Source organism: Lepisosteus oculatus, chromosome 25 (genome assembly GCF_040954835.1).
Source record: "Lepisosteus oculatus isolate fLepOcu1 chromosome 25, fLepOcu1.hap2, whole genome shotgun sequence".
In the NCBI taxonomy this organism is placed as follows: domain Eukaryota; kingdom Metazoa; phylum Chordata; class Actinopteri; order Semionotiformes; family Lepisosteidae; genus Lepisosteus; species Lepisosteus oculatus.
The window spans coordinates 7,967,274-7,989,513 of NC_090720.1; the positions used below are offsets into that span (position 1 = coordinate 7,967,274).

Here is a 22,240-nt window from a genome sequence, read left to right on the forward strand (position 1 = left end):
GAAAAATTACACCTTTTGATTAACACCAGCTCTTCGTGGTTATGAGCATGCTTGTGAAATTACGCTTTACTGATTTTTACATATAATTTACAAAATATGAGCCAAATGAATAAATGTTAAGCAGCTGCTTATAGGGCATAAAATTTGAAGATTGAAGCAAATTCCGCAGAATAAAGAATGAAATAAAATTCCAGACATTCTTGTTTAGCTCTTTATTTTCTGATTCCAGTTTTCATTATATGCTTTTAGTTACGGCTGTTTAATAAAAACATATGCAAGTTACAAATAAAAATTCCTCCTAAATCTGTATTGCATCTTGGCTGCTCGTAGGTGCCTCAGTATCTTACGTGTACCATTCAGAGACGTAAGAGAACATACTGGAAATCTGTTTTTAGGACAATCTACCTATAGTAGATTGTCTAAACCAATCCAAATTGGACCCTGTTATATGACATGAATGAGAATGCTTCATGAATGAGCTCAATCAAAATAGATGTATTTTATTATTGTGGTTGGTTCTGATAAAACATCAGTGAGTATTGAAGAAGTTCGAGTAGGTAGCTGTGTCAGCATGCATAGCCTGCCAAGCTACAGGTTTGATCCGTTCTGAAAGGTGTGTGCTCCACAGCCAAAACTCTAGTGATACCTTAAAACACTGCAGCACAACAGAGATCTGTTATATGCGCTGCTTCCTTTCCAAGCTTCTTTTTGACCTTCATTAAAGAACATTGAGCTTGGTGAACTTTTATTATCAGCTTGAACTACAGGTTGTATTTGCAAAAGGTGTCTGGTATGTAAAGTGTATCTGTAAAGAAGCCAGGAGTCCTTACTTGCTACTTCAATGGGGTCGCTTTTCAAAAATGAAAATTGCAGGGCAGGACCCGGAGTGAGGTGGTGTGCAGTTTTCTGGGCCGGCAGAAAGAATGAATTACTTTCCTGTCCTCCCAAGTCACACAGGCTGATAGCGCAGTGGAGGGAGGGAGAGGTGTGTGTGAAAGGATGAGACCTCCGGGTGAACTGTGTTCCCGTGAGCTCGGTGATCAGAGGGAGGTTGTCGGAGCGTGCCTGAAGCAGTGTGCCCGTGGGTTCAGCCAGAGTTCACACAGGAAATTTACGTGATGTGCTGCCCTCAGCGGGCACAGCCTGCCTTACCAAGGCAGTGTGGCACAAAAACAAACACCCACATGTACAAAGCAAGGGCTTCGTATTAAAGCAATAAATGCAGCACTCAGGACCTCTTCACTGCTGTTTGCAGCCCTGCTATTGCCAACATGCAGCTCTGCACAACAGTATCTCTTCAAGGCAAGAGTGGCATTGAGGTTTCTGCTCTGCGATTGTACTACTGTGCAATAGTAGGCAAACCATACAGTAGGAGTAAGAGGGATGGAAATATATTTACACCCATTCTGATACTTACGACAGATAACTGTTTAAAAGCTATAGTTTTATCAGTTTGTTTTTTAGTTTATAACAGGTATGATTAAAGTGATTTCTCAGAAATTAATGTGATAAATAATGAGCAAAAACATTCAGGAGAATTTCTCTCTTCTCATGTTGGAGCTGTGGTTAGGGATTACAATAGTTTCACATTGTCGTAGCGGACACCAGCACACCCCAACTGTTCATATCATCAGTCGTGTTCCAGTTGACTTTACATAACCCATGAGAGATTTTGTTTGTAGAATACAGGCAATATTTCGTTTTGTCTCAGAAATAACACACTTGATTGTATAACCACTCAGATGGACTGCAGTGCCTTCTGCTTTCATCTGATAGCCGAATTCTCCCGGCAGCGCTCACTACAGTACTACATAGGGATTCAGATCACAACAAAAAAATGTAATGCAAATTTGCATGCTTAGATCGCAAACAGGAAACAAACAAGTAAATGAAAAGCAGACGGCAACTGTGAGCTGTGTTTCTGTGCTGAAGGGATTGTGGGATTGTCCGCACTCGTTGTGCTCTCCTGGCCTCCCAGTGAACTCTCCCCCCCTTCCCCACCCCACCCCTCTCTAGTCTCACATGCATACGCTCCTTAGAGCATACTCCAGGCACAGATCCAGGGCCATCTCGGTTACAATCCCAAAACAAGCAGGGGGGTATAATTTGGGGAGGGGGGGGCGGGTGCAAGATTTTGATCTGATTTCAGCATTTTTTTCTGTCACTTTAGATTGCATTGCATAGCTGCTCTTCTTCAGTAAAGAGCTCGCTCTCTTCTGGTACACCGTGTGTCATGTTTGTTACAGCCATTGAAGTTAGTGAAGGCAATTCCAAGAGTCTCTTTAAAAATTAATCCAAAGGGATTGCACATTACATAGTGTTTAGATAAAGAAATACTGTATATAGCTGTACCAAAACATTGCAGAATAACAACCACAACACAGAAGGCTGCTGATGTGTCTCATGCATTAGACTATATGAAAGTACTCTGGGCCCCTTCATTTGTTTTTCATGAAGGAAATAGGAAATCCAGGGTGGTCCCATGCAGGTATTGTCTCGCAGCAATAAATTGATGTCAGTATTTTTTGCTTTGGTCCTTCGGTTAAAACATAAGCTCTAATGTTCCTTGCAAGTCTCCTTAATTAACCATGCTTTTCCACACAACTTATATATCCGGTGATACCGGAAAAAAAACGTAGAGCACACTATAGAAAAGAGTTAGAAAACTTAAATCTTAACAGTTATTAAAATAGATTATATGTTGTACTGTAGACAAGATAAGTAAATGATGCCTGGAGGAAAAAAAATGTTTAGAAACATTTTAGGCTTCATAACCTTTGGTTGGAATATTTTATTCTATAACATCTTACTGGATATGAAGTCATCATATTTTGGGAATTGTTCTTATTAATATGAAGGAAAAGCTTGTTTTAGTTTCCATCAAGACTAATCCTGAGGGTGAATGTGAAAGGGGGAGTTTGGTTTCTGACTTTTTCAGGAACAATACAAAAAATTAAACTTACTTTGCTCTCAGCAATTAAGCAATTATTGTACATTGAAAAGAGATGTCTGACCACACAGACTATCTGGGCTGTATTACTAACTCACTTAAAATGATGATGCAATTAATGAAATCCAAATAAAAATATGGACTGTTTTGTGACCTTTCTTCTGGTTGATATTTCTGTCCTGTGCAGCAAAACAATATTAGATTCAGTGCTTTCCGTCATTAATACAAATACTTCAACTCACAGCAGTTTCATGTATGAGAAACAAAGCAGTCTTGACAGTGACATCCCTCTAGTTTTTTTAGTTAATCGTATTAGATAAGATAAGATCACTTTATTAGGCATATATTATTTCTTGAATTAGGAATTTGTCTTTTTGCATGCCCCAGCTTGTTCTCCGTGTGACACACAGGCACGCAGACGGGGAGAGAGAAGCTTGGGGTCAGACCGTATGATGGCCATTGGGTATTTTCTCTTAATGCTTATTCAGCAGCAATTCCCCCACTTTCTCACAAAACAAACCCTGACTTTAACTCTTTCTTATGGAGATACGAACAGCCCAGTTTAGAAGGAAGGGGACGTTTTTGTGACTGTTCATTCAAAGAAGAACCTTGTGTTTTAGCCATCCAGCTCTTGTCTGAGTCGTTCAGATCGTTTCCGCTGGGAGATCAGGAATGAAAAATGGGGCGAGTTTCTGCAGTGTTTCAGGAAGCTCTCATTGAGGTATGGGTAAGGATGGATGTGTGCGAACCACGGTTTACTGGCTCACAGGGCCTGAATGAAAGGGCTGCTAAGCCAAGAAAAGAGCTGAGCTAATGCCCCCCCAGTGTGTACTGAAGCTCTCTGGGAAGGGAACGAGAGGGAAAGGCTCTTTCTTTGGTCCCATTGACGGCTGGTTGGCCTAACGCCAACCCTAGAGGCTGACCTGGAGTTGAACTCTATTGTTAAAGCACAGAGCGGAGTGTGGAGCATAGTGTGAGAGTTGAAGCGTGGGGTGGTGGATAGGCTGGGGGGGGGGGGGGGGAGTTGATGAAAAAGTGAAAAAAAGTAAAAGTCTTTCAGATCAAACTTGAATCACTAAAAGCATAGATGAAAGATCTGTGTTTGTTGGCTGTAAAAAACAACCATTTAGGGGGTGATTCTGACTTAGAGTCCAGTCGTCGTCATCGTCGTCTCCCGGATGGTAGCTTCACATCATTGGCTCATCAATCAAGTACGTACACTGGAAATAATAGTCACCCATTTGTGTCGGACATGCTGAGAAAGCTGAATTATTGTTCATGTATTGACATGTGTTGGAGCTACGTGTGTAGAATACATCAAATTTTGGCACTGCTAATAAAAAAAAATATTTCTAAGCTGGTTAAATGTAGTGCATGGAACATAGGGGTAAAGTAATGTAGATAAATGGGGTGGATTTTACACTTAACATCAACAATAACGTCCCTTTCATCTGAGGAAACAGATCTTGTTTAGTTTGATCAAATAAGTTGCTTCACAAAATGCTACATGTTTTCAAGCCTCTTGCTTCCTGACACCATTGGCTTTGCGTTCTCCTCTTTCATCACTCGCCCATCCTAGGCTAGTCCGGCTACGAGCTCGGGGCACCGTCTGCCTGGAGCTGGATGGACAGCAACAGCTGTTGGTGCCCGGCCCCCGGTTGCAAAAACAGGCCAGAAGGAAAGCAAACCTCAGTACAGTACCGTCTTTGTGAATCAACTGGAAACCATCAGCTATAATCAAATGACCGCAGCAAAAGATTCAAGCCAGATGTAGGAATTCCAGTGTTCTGTACCGCAGCTCAGCCCAGCCGTGGCAGCCAGCAATAAGGTCATCGGCAGGAGAAATGAGAGTTGAGCTCTTTCTGGAAACCTGGGCTCAATTCTCTTGGCAGTAGGATATACCTGCGTGATCTATCAAACTGATAGAAGACAGTTTGACCTTTTCACCCTGTATGGTCCTAAGCAAGTGAGAGATTAGGGAGATTTTGTGACGTCTGTAGATTTAACACGTTGTCAGACAGTTCCTTGCTCTAACCAGTATGGGTATGACTCAGAATGTTTCATAGTGGTGGAATCTCTTAAATAAAATGAGGTTATTTGTTTAAGTTCTGTTTTTAAAACAGTTGTGAACAAACGCTCATTTTCACTTATGACGTGGAGGATGCCGACTTATATAGTAGTGCATTAATAGAGTGAAGTAGCTTTCTCAAAGGTACAAGGAGCAATGTCCCACCTAGGATTGGAACTCACATTTTTCCAGTCCATAGCTCAGATCCCTGGGATCTGCTCCACACCACCGCAGTTTATGGTGGTTCCCAAAATACTCCGTTAGGAAGTGAGACTTTCATTGGAGAAACCTCCTCGTCCTTTGGAAAAACATAAGGGAAGATGTTTTATATAGCTTCGTTCATTTGCAGAGTGTTGTTTTCAAACTAGTAGTGGTGTTACTTTTTAAATTGGCTTTTTGATTGGTAATTGGAGTATTTTCTGTATTTATCTCTTTCATGATTGACACATCCAGTTTCCAAATGGATTGTGCTGTAGCGGGTGATGTCATACTGTATTTCCATGGACGATATCAGTATGAGTTTCTAGATTTTCTAGATCAAAAGACAATGAATTCTCCTTGCAGCACTTCTTAGAAGTGCGAGCACAATACCTCCAGAATGTTTTGTCTGCCAGGTATATGATATTCCTGAGATGATAAAGGGCTTTATTAAAGTCAGAATATACTGTAGAATGTTAAACAGGCCTTACAGATGTAAAAAAGGTTTAATTAATATATAACTTATCAAAAGGAAAAGGTGTAGTTAAACATGGGTTAATGTCATCTGACATAATCCAATTTTTGGATTGTGCTCCTTAGTATGCCTTTCGCTGACTGTTTTGGTTGTGTGTTTTCATGCTAGAATGGATGTAGTTCTGCACTACTTTTCTTAAGGAAGCTTCACCAGGCATCAAAACCAAGGCTGACCCTATGCCTTTTGAGCCCAAAAGCAACCAATGATACTGCAATCTCATCATTGTTTTATAGAGTAATTAATTTTTTTCTGATCTGACTTGGAAAGTGGCATACTGTAGAATATCACTGGACCGTGAACCTTTTCAATAACGCAGGTCACAACGACTTTGGTACAGTTCTATAACTTACCATGAATACATGCTAGGATCTCTTCTCTAATTGAAGTAATAAGCAGTAATATACATATAAAGTAATAAACCTTCTAGCCTGGAAAAATCTGCATCACTACAGTGTGGCAATCCCCCATCCTGCAAGAAAGTGAAGTAGATTTTTTAAAGTATATTATTACTCTTTTTCCCTTTCAGCTGTCTCGCTAAGCAGTGAGAATGTGAAGTAACACATGGGCTGCTTTTATGGCCAGTGTCAAGCTCCAGGCAGTATTACACAATTAATCCCCTTTAATTTCTCTTATGTGTTTGAGGCCTTGGAACTGCATAGCCACATTGAAATAAAAACAGCCCCTAATCTCTGCCAAGATGTGTGGGATCGTTTTCCCTGCACAGCCTGCAAGAAATGGCAGAACAAAATGAAATGTTTCAGAAGGAAAACATTGTGCACTTTTTGGGGGTTAAAAATTGTCTACAAAAGACCAATCAAACTAATGTTGATGGTGCATGGAGGTAATATGCTTCAAAGCAGACTACTGCCAAATATGTAATTCATTTCCCTCTTATTTTCAAAATGCCTTTACCAGATTTAGACTCATATCATGAATCAGGATGCCCAAGGTATAGTTACGATGTGAAAATGTGTTACATTCATTTTGCCCTTATTCCTTTATTCCATTGAAATTTAAGCCAGTGCATCTCAGAACCAAAAGTCTTTGTGAATTAATTTTATATAACTTCAGTGAGCTTCCTATTGCTCTGGCAGGTTGTGATACTTTGTAGCATTGAAAGATGTATTAACAGGAGGCCTAATTAAATGTTTTTGGTGGAAGTGATTGGTTTTCAGCACTTGATTTGGTTTTGAAAACCATAGTCATTTTTTACAAACACATTTAAATAAAAATGACTTGTGCTTGAGTTGCTTTCAACTTTTGTGAGTTCCAAAGTTTTGTGCTCATTGTGCTTATGTTTTTGATCATCAGATTTCAGAGAAGAGTTTCAAAAGGTGAAAATATCACTTGAAAAAAATGACTTTTAAAATAGATACTTTAAGATAATAATAATAGATACTTAGAGGAGGGACTGTATATTACAGTTTATGAATGTATGTACTGTATACATCTGGCTATTATATTGGAAATTAATGAAACAGAAAATCATTAAACTCTGTTTTAGCCACTGTAATTGACTATTGAAGGGTAATTCCCTGATTTTACATCTAATATAAAATGTATAGAAAGTATTGTTACAAGCCAGTTTTTTATGTAACATTTTTGTGTTTTGTGTTTCCAAATAAATACAATAATGTACTGTTTCCTATTGTGTTCTGTGCCAGGAACATTATTACTGACTTGTGGAATGAAAGCCTTGATTTAGTGACATGCAGCATTTTTGGAAGGTTTTTGAAAAAGGGAACAAGGCAATGTGGACAAAGTTTAAATGAAATTCACTGCTTTTCCCTTTTTACACAAGCATGGTGAAAAGCTGTTTTGAAAACATCTCCTGTAAGCTTTGCCAGCCAAACGAAGGCAGCAGGGGGTGATTCATTGCCTGAAACGGGCAAACAGGAAGAAAACGTTTGGAAGATGAGGACGGGACAGGACAGGCCAGAGAAAACAATAAGGCAGTTTTGTTGTCGGTTCTTTGCATCTCACCAAATTAAATATATTGAGTAACTGCTGGTAAATGTTTCCTTCTGTGGTTTTAGAGTAAAAATTTGTATTTTTGCTTTCTGTCTCCACAATAATGAAAATGTGTGCTTGCCTTATACCATTTATAAAGGCTACAGGTCCTGTGCGTTTTCTCAAGTTGCTGGGTAGCAGTGACCTAGACTCATCCAAGTTGCAGTGCATTGTTGAACCCTATTGTTAAAGCACAGAGGGGAGTGCGGAGCATAGTGTGAGAGTTGATGTGTGCTTCCTGGATAGGGTGCTCTGAGAGGTGGGTGTACTGGAGAAGTCTTGGTGAATAATTCTCTCCACGCAAGTACAAGAGTAGTCATTGTGAACCAAGACCTTGAAACAATTTGCGATTCCCAGTTGCATGATGTAATAACAATAGTAATTAGACGAAATGTCTAAAAAGCTCTTCCAAGCTCACGGACAACCTATGGACGACCACATTTTCTCTGTTTTCTGACTGGGAAAGGGGACGACTTTACTTGGGGCAGGTCTTCACAAACCTCTGGCTTAAGGAGGACTCCATTTCAAGCCATAACTGATTGTTCCTCCCACTGAAAACACACATGAAAGCGAATATGAATATATATATATATGTTTTAGATGTGAATTTTGAAATCTGACGATTGATAAGGCCTGGAAAGATCTTTAGCTCAAGTGTGGAGGCTTGTGTTGTGTGTGCCTGCAGACTCAGCGTGCAGCGGGTGAGAAAGCCGCGATGCTGTAAGGGCGCTCGGGGACTCCTGCCTCGTTTCTCTGCCACGCAGGCCGATGGACAGGAGCAGCTCTTTCGTCTCACCGACAACATCCACTCTGAATTGTGAGTACCCACTCTTTTTCCACTCTAGGAAAGGAAGCAAAGCCTCTGTAGTTGGTATCTTCTTTTCAATTATTTTTCAAAGGGTCATACAATTTTCCTGGCATCGGCAATTACATTTGTCAGTGTGTGGAAAGCTGACAAGCGAGAAAATGCAAAGAAAGCCGTATTTTAAGCGAAAAGCACAAAACTTTGTAACAGGGTGGTCTCCATTAAAGATGATAATGAAAGTTTAACACAGCTGTTTTATTCCTTGCTTTTCTTCATGCACAATAAAAAATACAGAGAGAATAGAATTGTATTAAGGTTTTTTTTGCATTGCATTTTCTTCATCAACATTTCAAAATAGTGGCACAGGTGAGATTGAGTTCTGCCCTGTTTCAGTCAGCACAGTAATTACTATTGCATTTACTTCTGGGGAACAGTGATCATTTTGTCATTGTAAATTTCCAACGTCAAAGGTCAGCTTGTGTTAGCACAGTGAAGGGTGCCCAAGGGACGGACGTTCAGACATTCATTCTCTTATAATTTATTGCTTGAGTTTCATATTCTAATTCTGCTTAATGCTTGTCTACATTTTCCAAATTCAGCCATGGTATGTTCCTAAGCTGCTATATTCAAAAAGATGCTTAAATCAAATTGCTGTGCCTGCATAACATGTTAAAATGTAACATTATATTTCTATTTCTGAATCTGCTGCAGAATTCTTTATAAAGCAATAAGAAATTAAGTGCAGTGATGCCTGCTTTTTGGTCTTCCTAACCAAATGTTTTTTAAATAGACATCCAAAAAGATATCGTGGACAATTTTTTAAATTGTTTCAGACAAGTCCTGTATAAAATCTGCCAGTTAGGTATTCAGATAAATCTGTTCCGTTTTATATTAGGAAGAACATGTACCCTGTTTAAAAACATCTAGGATTAAACATTCTAGGCTCTTTTAGTGTTTACATGAAAGAAGTAACTTTAGGAAATCTACCTGTATAGCAAAATCCCGAATGTCTCAAGACGAGATTTCTTCAGGGGGGAAAATCAGAGAGAAGAGAGGCTGATGGGAGTCATCAGTCATTAGCGCATTGTTTGGCTTGCCCTGCACACTCCCAGACATCCTCAGTGCCGAGCCTGAGAAAGCTCATTTGTCACCTCGCAAGCTAATTAATCCAGATAGGCAAGCCCCCTGCTTCCCCGCTGACCTTTCACCCTTTAGGTGTTAAACAGGCAATTACTCTTTAGCTTCTGTGCGTGCAGCCTGCTGCCGTGTGTGTGGCGGTGCACATGGCGTGGCGGCCGCGTGTTCCCGGGCACGCGTGCCTGCCCTCAGCTGCACGGCGTCGGAGGGCTGCGCGGGCTGCTCGCTTCGGCCTACGAGGCGGCGCCCGTGTGTGTCCTCGTTGCTTCTTCTGACGCTGCTTACTGCGCTCGACCATTAGCGTGCGACCATCTGGACCTCGCTGATTAGCAGGAAGAGAGACAGAGAGGACGTGTCAATGATTCACTCGTCATAGGATCACAGAGAGCCATTCCCAGTGCGGGTCTGGAAGCCTCTCATATATGCAGCAAGAAACACCTGATTGCCTTTGTCACATTGCAGCTTACACATATTGTATTCGGAACTAATTATTCTAAGAGACGCTTTCAAATTCACATATTAATGCAAGCCTTTTCTTGTGACTCCTAATGGTTTGTGTTCATACAAGAGCCAAACCAATGATCCAAAACCAAAGGCTTATCTCCACTGTGATGGAATGCGGTGGCGGTTCTGGAGAAAAGTGGACAGGAAATCGTTTATTTAGAATTAATCACAGAAGTTTGACCTTATTATAACATCTTACACCTGCATTTTCGTATTTTCTTTCCTATGTAATATATTTTGCTTTTGATCTTGCTGTCAGTTCAACATCCACTATTTGCCGTGTTATTGCTGCAGTGAATTACTGGCTCTGCAGAGTGAATGGTGCAGTTTCAGGAAGCCTGCTTCAGGAAACCCAGATAGAAGCTGTTTTTAACAAAGTAGTCAAGATGGTAAATTACCTATCACCCCAATAAGAAGTGACAGAGAATAAGAATTTAATGGATATAGTAGTCTACACAACAAAAAATGAAAAGGGCTGATGCAAATGGCTCGTTTAATGGGATGCAGCCATAAATTCCAGATTAGAAGCCTCATTTTATTTCATAATTATTTCCTGACATGACTGAATCCCTTTATGCCTTGACCATGTCTTGTATATTAACATAGCTATCCTATTAAATTTACTAGGAACTAAAATTTATATTGTGCATGCAAATGGTTAGAGAACACATTCCTTTTGTAAGGTTTAACAGACTCTGAATGCTATTATGTGCTTTATTTGTAACCATTCAGAACCTTTAGAGGCTTTAACCCCTCTTTTGTCTATCTAGCTTCATAGCCGTGGAGCCCATTGATACGTACTGCGTCCTCATTTCCTCCAAAATGGTGTACTTCCTGAAGCCAGGAGACTATGTGGAACGTGAGGCCATCTTCCTGGAAGTCAAGTACGATGACCTCTATCACTGCCTGGTCTCAAAGGATCATGGGAAGGTTTACATACAGCTCACCAAGAAAGCAGAGAATACCAGCAGTGGTGTGGCTATCCCTGGACCCTCACACCAAAAGCCAATGGTGAGTTTTAAAGGCCTATGTCAGTGTGCTATATTTGCAGTGACTATTTTTAGCTTGAATTTGGCTCTTTAGCAACTGATATTTGTGCAGGAGACCTGGGTTTGAAATGTGTAGAAAGAAACATGCATCCTTACGTAAATGGAGATGAACTCTGTGTAGAGTCTGATATTAAGGCAATTAACAGCAATGCAAAATTTGCCAGAGAACTGATTGTGAAATTTGTCTTTACAGACGTCACACATTATTGTCACTTAATAAACACAGAACAGCTTTTCCCTCCTTCTTATTTACTTTTAAATCTGTTTAACAATTGAAATTGATTAAATGTTACCTTGCAATCCGTATTATTAATTTCTTCCCTGAGCTGTTTAAGATAAATCCTTCTTTCTCTCACAGGTTCATGTGAAGAGTGAAAGCCTAGCAATTAAAATCTCTCAAGAAATTAATTACGCCAAGAGCCTCTACTACGAGCAGCAGCTAATGCTGCCACCCAATGAAAATGAAGAATACCTAGAGCTGGATTCTTAAAAGACCAATCAGCGGGCAGGCAAGTTTGTTTGGGACATGACTGGAAGTAACCAACCAGTGGTAAGGCCATCCTGAAGGCATCCAATCATGAGAGAGAACCCAGACAAAACACAGGATCTCCAGAACAATGGCCGGGGAGGGGCTGGAGGGGATAATGGCACCATTTTTCATCCCAAGTGTCATTGTTTTTTCAAACTCTGTTTAGCTCTCTTGCACAGACTGAATGCAAAATCTGAGAAGCACAGCTGAAGAAGTTGAAATCAAAGATTATGCAAAGAGTCTTATTTTATTGTATTCTGTGTTTTGCAGCAGAAAGGGAGATTGGGAAAGAGATCATATATATTTTATTTTACTAAACATTGTTTATAAGATAAAGATATTATAACACTATCAGCTTTGTAAATATCTGTGAAAAAGTGATGGAAATATGTATGAAGTACTGGAATTCAGGAATGCTGTATAAAGCTGCCTTTTGATGTTTTTTTTTGGTGTACAGTCAAAGTGAGATGATTGGAGATGTCAAAATCAACTTCTTATTGGGGAAAACAAATAATTGCACTGATATTGTACTGATGTATGTGGTAGAGCCTGTGCTAAGTGATGCCACACTTCCTAGTGCTAGGATAGGGTTTTTTTTTTTAGAAATGAAGAATCAGGCCAAAATTGAACAAGACGTAGATCAATGAAAAAATGTTTGTAGTCATGCAGCAGGGGTATGGTGGGATGAGATCACAGCCCAGGGACTAGGTATCTGCCCTGTGCTGTCTGCTGGAAGCTCATTTGCAGCTGGAACTTGCAAGTTCTTGACTGGGTTCCACAGATTTTAGAACTCTTTCATTTTTTGCCTTGGTTTTTTTTTAATAAAGAAAACATGCGAGGCAATTTTTGTTCTGTTGCAGAGTGCTCTGCTGTTCTAGCAGAGTCTGTCTTTCCAAAAAGGTTTTCAAGAATCATATTTTTACATAGTCATGCACCTTGTTCCTTAGACATTGTAGAACATGAATGAAGTCACTTCTGTACCGTTTACTAAAGCTGTAGTAACTGCCACGATAAAAGCAATTCAGTGATTAGCCTGAACCAAGATCTGTTTTTTGTTGCCAGGATATAACTTGCATTCTTTTTTAGACTTGAATTTAGAGTTTTCCTGGTGACATTTTCTGTGGCACAGTCTCACTCATTTTTCTTTTAGCTGTTCTAGTCAAAGTCTCTTGAATTATGTATTGTCGTGTTGACTCAAAAAACAAAAGAAACTGTACTGACAGCTTAGAAAATGGTATGAGGTCATCTCTTGTCTGATACTTCCATTTCCTGGACATTGAAGAAGACCAAAGTAATTTCTCTTGTATACAGTATTGAAACACTACACTGTATTTAGTTTAATCCAACAATATTGAATCCCAATCTACAGCCCACAAATACAAAGCAGTATGAAGTTACAGCTTTAGTCATCACGGTATCTCTTAGAAATGTACATACCAGGTACTGTTCCCTTAAGAAAAAAACAAAACAATGACAATTTAGTGTTTCCCTAATTATGTTCACAAGAGCAGTCAGTGGTGTTAAGCAAACATAATTCTTTTTCTTTGTAAAAAAAGAAACGTGGTGGAAATACCTTTGTGTTTCAGTAATCTACACCAGCGTTTTTCAGTGTGCTGTGATTACTGCTGGAACGGCAAAAGACTGACACCTCTGTCAGTTGTACTCCTTTAGCTGGGCGTCTTACAGGTCTTTGGCTTTGTGTGCAAAAAGACCACATCAAGAAAATGTAAAGTTCCATGTTTCAGTCGTTGTTTTCATTGTTGTTTTGTTTAATGTGGCAAATGACCATGGCCTTGGTAATGATTGGGTTTGAATTGATTATAATTAAAAGGATGAAACGGAGGCAACATCTGGCATCCACTTCAGTAGTAACAGGAATTACAGATGTTTTGCAAAACCTAATGTGCAGCCCTGAAACCATTAGCTCAGACTCTTTCGTAGGACCACAACAATTAAAAAACGTTGCATCTTGCCCATTAACCGCTTAGGTTGAATTGAGCTTACAGTTTGCTGGAAGGGGGGGAAAAACATTGGGTTAGCTGGGGGCTAGTGGAATTACGCAACAAATGCAGAAACAGTTTAGCAATAAATAACATGCTAGAGATCACAGACAATTTGACTTGTTTAAAATCATCCAAGTCCTGATCTGTTGACTGATGTCCCCCCCCAAATTAATGATGATGTGAAATCCATTGTGTAGAAGTTTCCCCCCCCCACTTTTCTCCTGCTGTTTTCTGCTGCAGCTTGTTCTCGTGTTCATTCTGTGTGTGTTGGCTTCCTTGTCCCCATACCAGCCTCCTACTAAAGAGGCTGTTTCACACAGTAATTCAGTTACACGATTCTTGCAGCCTACATACTAAAAACTCCTTTGTAAATATTAAAGCAAACACATACACTAATTTCACTGGTTGGCTCACAGTGCACAACGCCTACATTTTAATCCTTCCTGCTATAGGTAGAATTACTTGGCAGTAAAAGAGAAGCAATGTGCATTGAGGCTTTGAATTCTGAAGAGGCCATTCATTACTGCATGCAATTGCAAAACTATTCTTTTAGGTGCAGGTTTTACTGTGATCTGGTCTTCCAATAGAGCATAGTAAAAGAAATGAACAAGTTTCAATTATCTGTTTTGAAGATTGGTGTATTTCTGTCACATGTTTGCGTCAGCGCCTTGATAGAGTGCATTCTAACATAAGCAAAGCATCTGACACGAGGAGTTCTTCCATCCTTTCTCTTATATAATTTTTCTAAATTTCTGCAATCTGCTTAATATCGATGCTTCTTCTGCAGCTGCTTATTCCATAGACCTGCTATAGTATATAGTTTCTGACAGACAGAGAGATGAGGCACAGGGCAAAGTACAGGGCCACACCAGACAAAATGGATGAACCCTTCATTACTGGGTTAAGATCTGAATTACTGGTACTGAATTACATCCCCAAATAACTTGCTCAGCAATAGTAGTGGAGGTTTTGAAAGAAACCACAGTCTTTATGGAAAGTCTTTCCTTGCAAACCCCTTAGAAACCGGAACAAAAAGCAGTTGAAGAGTATCATCCAGATCGTGTATCATAGCAAAAATTACTCAAGGATCCAGTCACAAGTGCGAGTGATGTCAATTCCTAGTTCAATTTTGTTTTAAAAAGCTTAGAAGTCAGATCTTGCGGAATTGGTATGCAACATGAGCTATTGCAGTCACAATCACTTTAAAAGTTGATTTTTCCTTCTGATGATCAAATAAGGAGGTCTATCTTCGAATATTTAAAGTTCACTCAATTTCTTGGCTGTTCTACAAAGTAAACATTTAAAGAAACATTGTCAAGTAGGCTACCCATGTACTCACCTAAAAGAAAAAAGATAGTGATCGATTCTGGTGCAAAGCTGAACTGCAGTTTCCTAGGAACATACACTGTACTACTGTATGTAGGCTTTATTTGAACAGAAGTTTTACTTTGACGTTTGTCACTACTGAACCATCCACCTTGTATAGCTCAAACCACTGATTTAAATAAATACATTTTCTACTCTTATCAAATGTACAGACTATAAAACTTAATAATAAAATGAAGTATTTAAAACTGCAGGTTTGTGACTTGTCACTCTGTGTATGCCTGATACATATACGATTAACCACTTTTAAATCTTTATTCTCCCACAGATTAGTTAGCCTGTTGAAACTACCATATACTGAAAGTGTGCAGATTGGAACAGTGAACTCTGGTACACATGAAAAGGATGGCACAAAATACATTTCTAGGAGAAGTGACAGTGATCTGCGAGAAGCTCTATACAGTTTAGCCAGAAGGGAGCCAGTGTAGCTCTCTGTTGTGTACTACAGTATTATTGTATATGGTCCCATTAATGTGTACCAAATGACAGTGTTCCAGCACACTTTATCCTGCGGTGAATCATCAGCAGTCTTCCTGGGGAAGTTCCACTTCAGCATGGACTGTGTGTGTCTTCACAAAGATCTTCTGCGTAATTCATTTACCAGGGTTATTTTTGGTAATCTTGAACCGTGCCAAAAGACAATTAATTTCGAATTGCCCACTTTGTGTTCAATCTAATTGCATGTCAGCGTGGGTTCAAAAGCAGTCCTAATTGCATGGTCCACAAAGGCAGGAAAGGCAGGGCAGAGCTCTGTGGGCTTTGCAGCAGTCAAAGAAACAATGATGCCAGTGTCAGCGACAGCCAATTTTTGGTTCAAGTGGCACTGCATTATAAAAATGTCAAAATGTGTTTCTCTGCAAAAGCACTGCTTTCTATTCAGCCCTTATCCTGTTCCTTGTAGCAAGCAGTTCTTTTTAGTTGTTTTTAATCAGTGTTCTTGGTCTTAATTAGATAAGCTGATACATTTTATTAATGAGTTACAATATTTTTTGAAAAAGTTAGTACTTTGCCATGTGGTCATGGTTAAACCTCCCATTACATCATATCTGGAAACAATAGAGCTACGTTTTTTTTAATGATAATATTTTAAAACATAGATGATTTTTGTACGTTTCTCAGAATGGATTTCTCTCAGGCCTTTCCTTTACAGGTGTGTTGCATGTATGTTCATGCGTGCTGTTTTCCGGTCTACTGTTGACTGAATGCAACACTGACAGTTATATGACAAGAAAATAATTTGATTCATCATCCATTGCGTTAGCCCAAGACTAGTAGTTGGTTACTAAATTTAATTCCTTGGGAATTCAGTGAAAGTAACTGTAGCTGACAAATTCTGGCTTGTGTTGACCAGCTGTATTCTCTTTTCAGACGTGGAGGGCATGAATGTCTTCCACTCCTCCCCTGCCTAATTTCTCTTTTTGATTGACAGTTTAATGAGGCCAAAAGGGGTCGACCCCTAACTGGGGGGCAGCTCAGGGCCCGTTTGTCTCCCAGGACTGAACCACACGTGCTGCCCAGTGATGAATGAGCCCCGTGCCCTTTGTTGACTGGCCGTTAGGACAGCTAATTCAAACAGATGTGGTAAGAAAAGGAGGTTCTTCTATTTAGTTGATGTAGAGACACAGGAAAGAACACACCTCCCCAGTGAGCCTTGGAGGATCTTGGGGCAGCAGACTGTACAATATTATGAGGCAAAAACAAAACTGGTTTAACCACATTGGTAACCAGATTAAGATAAGGAAGCTTCAGGAGGAAGTTAAAAAGACCACAAATCTGGCAGAAGCTTAATGCCGAGACCAGAGATTAAGAGATGTTGTTAGTCTAGTTGTTTGGCAATGGCTGCAAGTTATATTTAAGCAACTAAACATAATACATGGTCAAGACTGCCACTGGATAATTTTATAAAGTCACATTTTTCTGTTTAGATTTGTTGAAAAGTGGTTTGTTTTAAAAATTCACTAGGATTAGTGCATATTGCCATCCGTGAATTTAGTATGCTATCATAACATAACATTTCTCAGTTTTAAAAAAAAGAAGACCAGAAGAATTTATGATTTTATTTCTCTTAGAAATACATAGTCTAAAGCAAAAGTGTGGGAGCCAGCATGCCTACTGTTGGAGGCGTTTGTTAAATTACTTCCATCTTCTCATCAGCTGCAGGCACTTTTCCACAGATTACATCATTTCCATTCTGAGATTGAAATAAGTGGATTGCTGGGTATTGGAGAGTTTGGTGTTCAGAGCAGGGCTAAACTTTCTGGATCTGACAGCCAGGAAATTTAGTGTCAAAGGAATCCCAGGACTGGAGAATATGAGAGCCAGAAAACCCTGTCCAGTTGGGATTTCATTTCTCAGTAACTGAGACTTAAAACTAAGCAAATTAACTCCAGCATAGAGCTCACAATCTGTGTGCCAGATAATTGAGCACAGATACTGTAAGCCTCTGTTGTAGATCCAGGAGCTAAGAAAATGTAAAGAACTGGGGATATGCGCAATTCAATACCCTTATAATTTTCTCCGTACAGAGCGATTTTTGCAGATAGAAAGGCCAGCATTGAACTGCGCCAATGCCTTATTGTGTATTTTACTCTTTACCTTTCAGCACAGAATTAACCTTCATTTGTTCCATTAATTGGTTGACCTTTATACTGTAGCAGTTATACTCTTAAATCATTCATATTAAGTTCTCTAATCCTGTACTTCTCAATGGAGGTGCAAGTTTTGGGACACAAAAAAAAATGTTGTATACATGTTCAAAATACAATCGCCAAATGATTCTTGACATTTTGATTTGTTGCAACAGCTCCTGTGCTGCATTGCGAGTATTAAGATGAGGGAATGAACCCCTTCATATACCCACCCTTTGAGACATTTATTTAGTGTTTGAAGGTTGAATCTCTCTGTGGTGACACTGCAAACCTGCAAGCAGGATTGTCCAGTCTTGATCCCAGAGAGCTTGTGTGTTTGTAGGGTTTCAGTGCCTTTTTAAACTAGGAGTACCTGAAGAATAAAGTGGACCATTTAAATCACTAACCAGCTGGCTTAGTTCATTAAGAACTGGGTTGGAATGAAAACCTGTAGAAACCTGTAGCACACCAGGCCAGGATTGAACACCTGGGATATACCTTATGTAAAGATTCCATCTTTGCATTCATCTATTTCTACCCACTTCCCCCAATTCACGGTCACAGCGAGCCAGAGCCTATCCCAGCAAACAATGGGCACAAGGCAGGGCACAGCCTAGACAGGACGCCAGTCTGTCACAGGGCACACACATTCATGGACACACAAACACTAACACCAGGGCCAATTTTCCCAGAATCCAATTAACCTACCATCATGTCTTGGGACTGTGGGAAGAAACAGGAGCACTTGGAGGAAATTCGCGTGAATAGGGAGAACTAATTCCACACAGAAAACGCCCAGTAGTTCTGTGTCCAGTAGTTGAATGCTAACCACTGTGCCACTGTGCTGCCCCTAGTTCAAAAACTTAGATCTCAAAATACAAAGTAACAATTATATTTTTATTCTTAACACTTATATCTTTTAGTGTTCATAAATATGAGAGTTTCTGTTTATCTGTTACGGACATTATCACTATACCCAAAAGATAAAATTCACTCACAGAGGGGGTACTGTGTGTAAACCCACTTGTTCTGATAAGACATAAATGCAATCAGTAAAGCTGCATGCAGATACTTAGAGCAGAATAATGAACTTTCTGTGCAGCAATTCTAATTTTTCCAATGAACAGAAAATAAGGCAAAAGGCTGCCTTGTCTAGACTGTCTTTACAAAAATCTGAATGTACTTTTAATTATATCCATTTCATGAGTTCATAAGTGATGAATATTAAACGTTTGAATGCTTATCAGATGTGTAAGCGGAGGCAGTCTCTCGCTGTGTCTGATGACGTTGAGCGAACATTGACTCGTGATCAAATGGCAGATCTGCCACCGAAGTGCTTATTTAACAGATTTTTTATTCTTTTTAATTGGTATTGTTCACAACAGAAATGGTCAATTTCCCATTCGTACAAGTGGAACAAATGTAGTGCTGGGCTATGGCCTGTTAACAGTAGTGACTTAAAAGGTATTTCTATGTTCTTGTTATAACAGCACTCTTAACTGTAATGTGCCCGGTTTGTTTTGTACAACATTAACAGGATCGTCTCCCTCAATGCCCTCCAGGTGGTCAGCACTATTGTAGACCGCTGTACCATCAGCAAAGAGGTTGGTTTTCAAGAAGTCCCAGAGGTGACTCACAATAAAATCCCTCAGCTTCTGGAGCATCAGGAAGCCTGAGCAGATCCCAGAGACTCGTTTCAGGAAAGTGCAGTGGAAAAAAGGAGAGCAGCAGCTGGATTACTGTCATGCATGCATTCTCACTAAGGCCCTTGCCAGTTCTGTCAAGAGAGAAGATATCTCCTTGTGGACAGCCTCACGTCTTCCAAGTCAGCCACAATGCAATAATCATCTCTTCCTCGTAAAGAAAGCACTTTCCCCTGAAATCATAATCTTTTGATTTGATTCTGATTTCCAGAATATCATCAAAAATGCACTGAGGGTTTGAAAAGGTAAGCGCCCCCTCATCCCCCACTCCACCCCAGTTTTGGTTAGCAATAAGGTTCATGGGAATGTGTGTCCCGGCCATATGTTCACTCAAACAGTGGGAAACCCAGACTGGAAACTGTATCATGCCCCCACACACACACCAAACCAACACCCCTTTTCCACCTGTGTTTGGGCCCACAAAGCAGCATGTTTCACTGGGTGAAGAGTTCACCACAGGGTGAGCTGTCTGTTGAACATCCTTACCTAATTTATCCACTGTTTGGCTAACCTTGTTCTGAACTCCCCCCAGAGACCTGAGCTGTCTTTCTAAAGCCTTCTCTCTTGCGCACACACACAAACATACACATACTCGGCAACAGACTCCCTGTCACTATCCAATTCGGATACACTTTGGAAAAGTCATCGCCGGCCCAAGATAAGCTCTCTGGGAGAGTTTTTTTTCCCTGATGCATGCTTTCCTTGAAGCTTAAAGACAAACAGCAGTCCGTATCTTCACCGTAACCATCTCCAGGTTTCCGATACAGTTCACATACCGCGCTCAGTGGGAGGCTTGCTTAAAGGCTTTGTAATCACACGGAAAGTATTTTTGGTTCGCTTAACTTCAAATTACGATTACGGGTCTTTCCTTTAATCGCCAAGAGTCGCCTGCTTTCCCCTCAGTTGTTATTGTTTGGCACTGAATCATCTGCACTTGTTATTGAAACATCAAGAGGTGCATAATCAGGCATTGTTTTCGGTCACCCTCTCTATGTACTGGTATCTTTGCTCCTCGTCAGCCATACATTACGATTTGAGGATATTCATGTCTTGTTCTAAACTTATATCCTCATTTAAGTGTTTTTTCTATTCAAGCTTGTAAAATCTTAAAAGCCCTAACAATTAGGAGAAGAAATACATCCCAGTAATCTGCAGTATAGTCATGCAGGCACCACTAAAGCAGCATTTCATAACATAAACATCTTAAAAGGCCAAACAAAAGCACTACAGCATGCAAAAAGAATTTGGACTGCGCACAAGTCACTAATTGTTCGACTAAGGGAAAAGCCAAGAAGATCTGAGATTGAAGTGTTTAAAAAATTCAAAGCTTTGTGTTCTATCTGTAAGATAAAAGCTTGCCTACACCTGATCTTGAGCGGTTCTGTAGTAACCTAATCCACTTGAACGATTCTATTTAGTGCTTACTACAAAGGTTACTAACAGACCTTCTAACATGCACAGTTAGGAGAAACAGGTTTTTGACATTTAAAATTGTTAGGTTTTCCACATAGGTAGCTTATAAAGTTAGCCCATTCAAGAAGCTATTTCATGTACTGTACACTATGCAGCAATGGTATTTGAACACAAACATGCATCTTTCAATGGGCAATAAAAGTGGACATTTAGCAGCACATTTCTGGACTTGGGTGCAATGTCCTTCCCCACAATACCAGTTGTACAGTACGTGCACTGTATTTCACAGCACAATGCGGGGTTCTCTTGATACATCTGTTTGAATAGGCCAACCAACTTTATGTAAACAGCCCCATTTCATTTCTGGTGCCTGAATACATTACACATATTTATATGTCATATATTAATGACATCAGTCACACTCCAATTAAGTCTGTTTAAACAACCGTGACATAATTTGTTCACTGTACAAATTCAATTTCTATGGTAACCACCCACAGATGTGATTTTTAAGGCAACAGAAAGAGAAAGCTGTGATTGTTTACTTGAAATGTTGCTTTGGAAGTCATATCGGCTGGAGGATGAATAAGATGTTTGAGAAAAATGTATTTAGAGCAAACACCATCTAGAATTGAAACAAACTGAGCTGATAAGGAATGTAGCAAGCTGCAGTTCGCCACACAAGAAGATAATCCTGAGTGGGATGGCCAAGTAGTGACCTCTGTACTATGTGAATGACAGCTGAAAGTAACATTTTTCTCCACAATGAGAGAAACAGACCTCATACCGATTTATCCGACCATGTGCTGCATTCAAATTAAATGTCTCTTCATCCAACACAATGTGAATGGTCGAGTGATGAGATGGTCACATCAGATCTAAAAGATAAAGAGTTTTTGTTGTTGAAGGTCCTGCATTGCCAAGTAATGACTTTATTACTGGACCCAGGGAAGGAGAACAGCTGGCTGGAATCATCATGTAAATGAGACTTCATGAGGCTCTGATGCCTTAGATCTCTGTTCCAAATTGACAGATGTAGAGAGACAAAGTCATTGGAGTATTTCACCTCTAATTTGAGCTTTCTCTTTCAGCAGCTAAAACGGCTAATTGGGTGACCTTGGTGAAAAAGAGAGGGAGGGTGGGATAGAGTTGGACTCTTAGCCAGAGGCAGTAGTACTAGTGGCTACAAAACCCTGCTCCCCCATGCACCCCTGAAGTACAGTATCTTTCCTATCCTTGAAACCTGCCAAACATTTCTGATCCTGGCAAGATTATTGCTGGTATTGCCATAGTAGTGTAAACAGAGCACTGAACTGGACTTAC

At 40.0% G+C, this 22,240-nt stretch overlaps 1 protein-coding gene across 3 annotated transcripts in view; it reads left to right on the forward strand.

The window, feature by feature from the left end:
* vps13d (vacuolar protein sorting 13 homolog D) overlaps positions 1 to 15,365 on the forward strand; it is an 84,981-nt gene extending 69,616 nt beyond the window's left edge. For all 3 annotated transcript variants that reach the window (XM_069184033.1, XM_069184034.1, XM_015337087.2), the window contains 3 exons: positions 8,447 to 8,578; positions 10,978 to 11,218; positions 11,615 to 15,365. In XM_069184033.1, coding sequence (XP_069040134.1) covers positions 8,447 to 8,578; positions 10,978 to 11,218; positions 11,615 to 11,746 — 505 coding nt within the window. In that variant the 3' untranslated portion in view covers positions 11,747 to 15,365. The remainder of the gene's footprint in view (positions 1 to 8,446; positions 8,579 to 10,977; positions 11,219 to 11,614) is intronic.
* Positions 15,366 to 22,240: the final 6,875 nt, after the last annotated feature.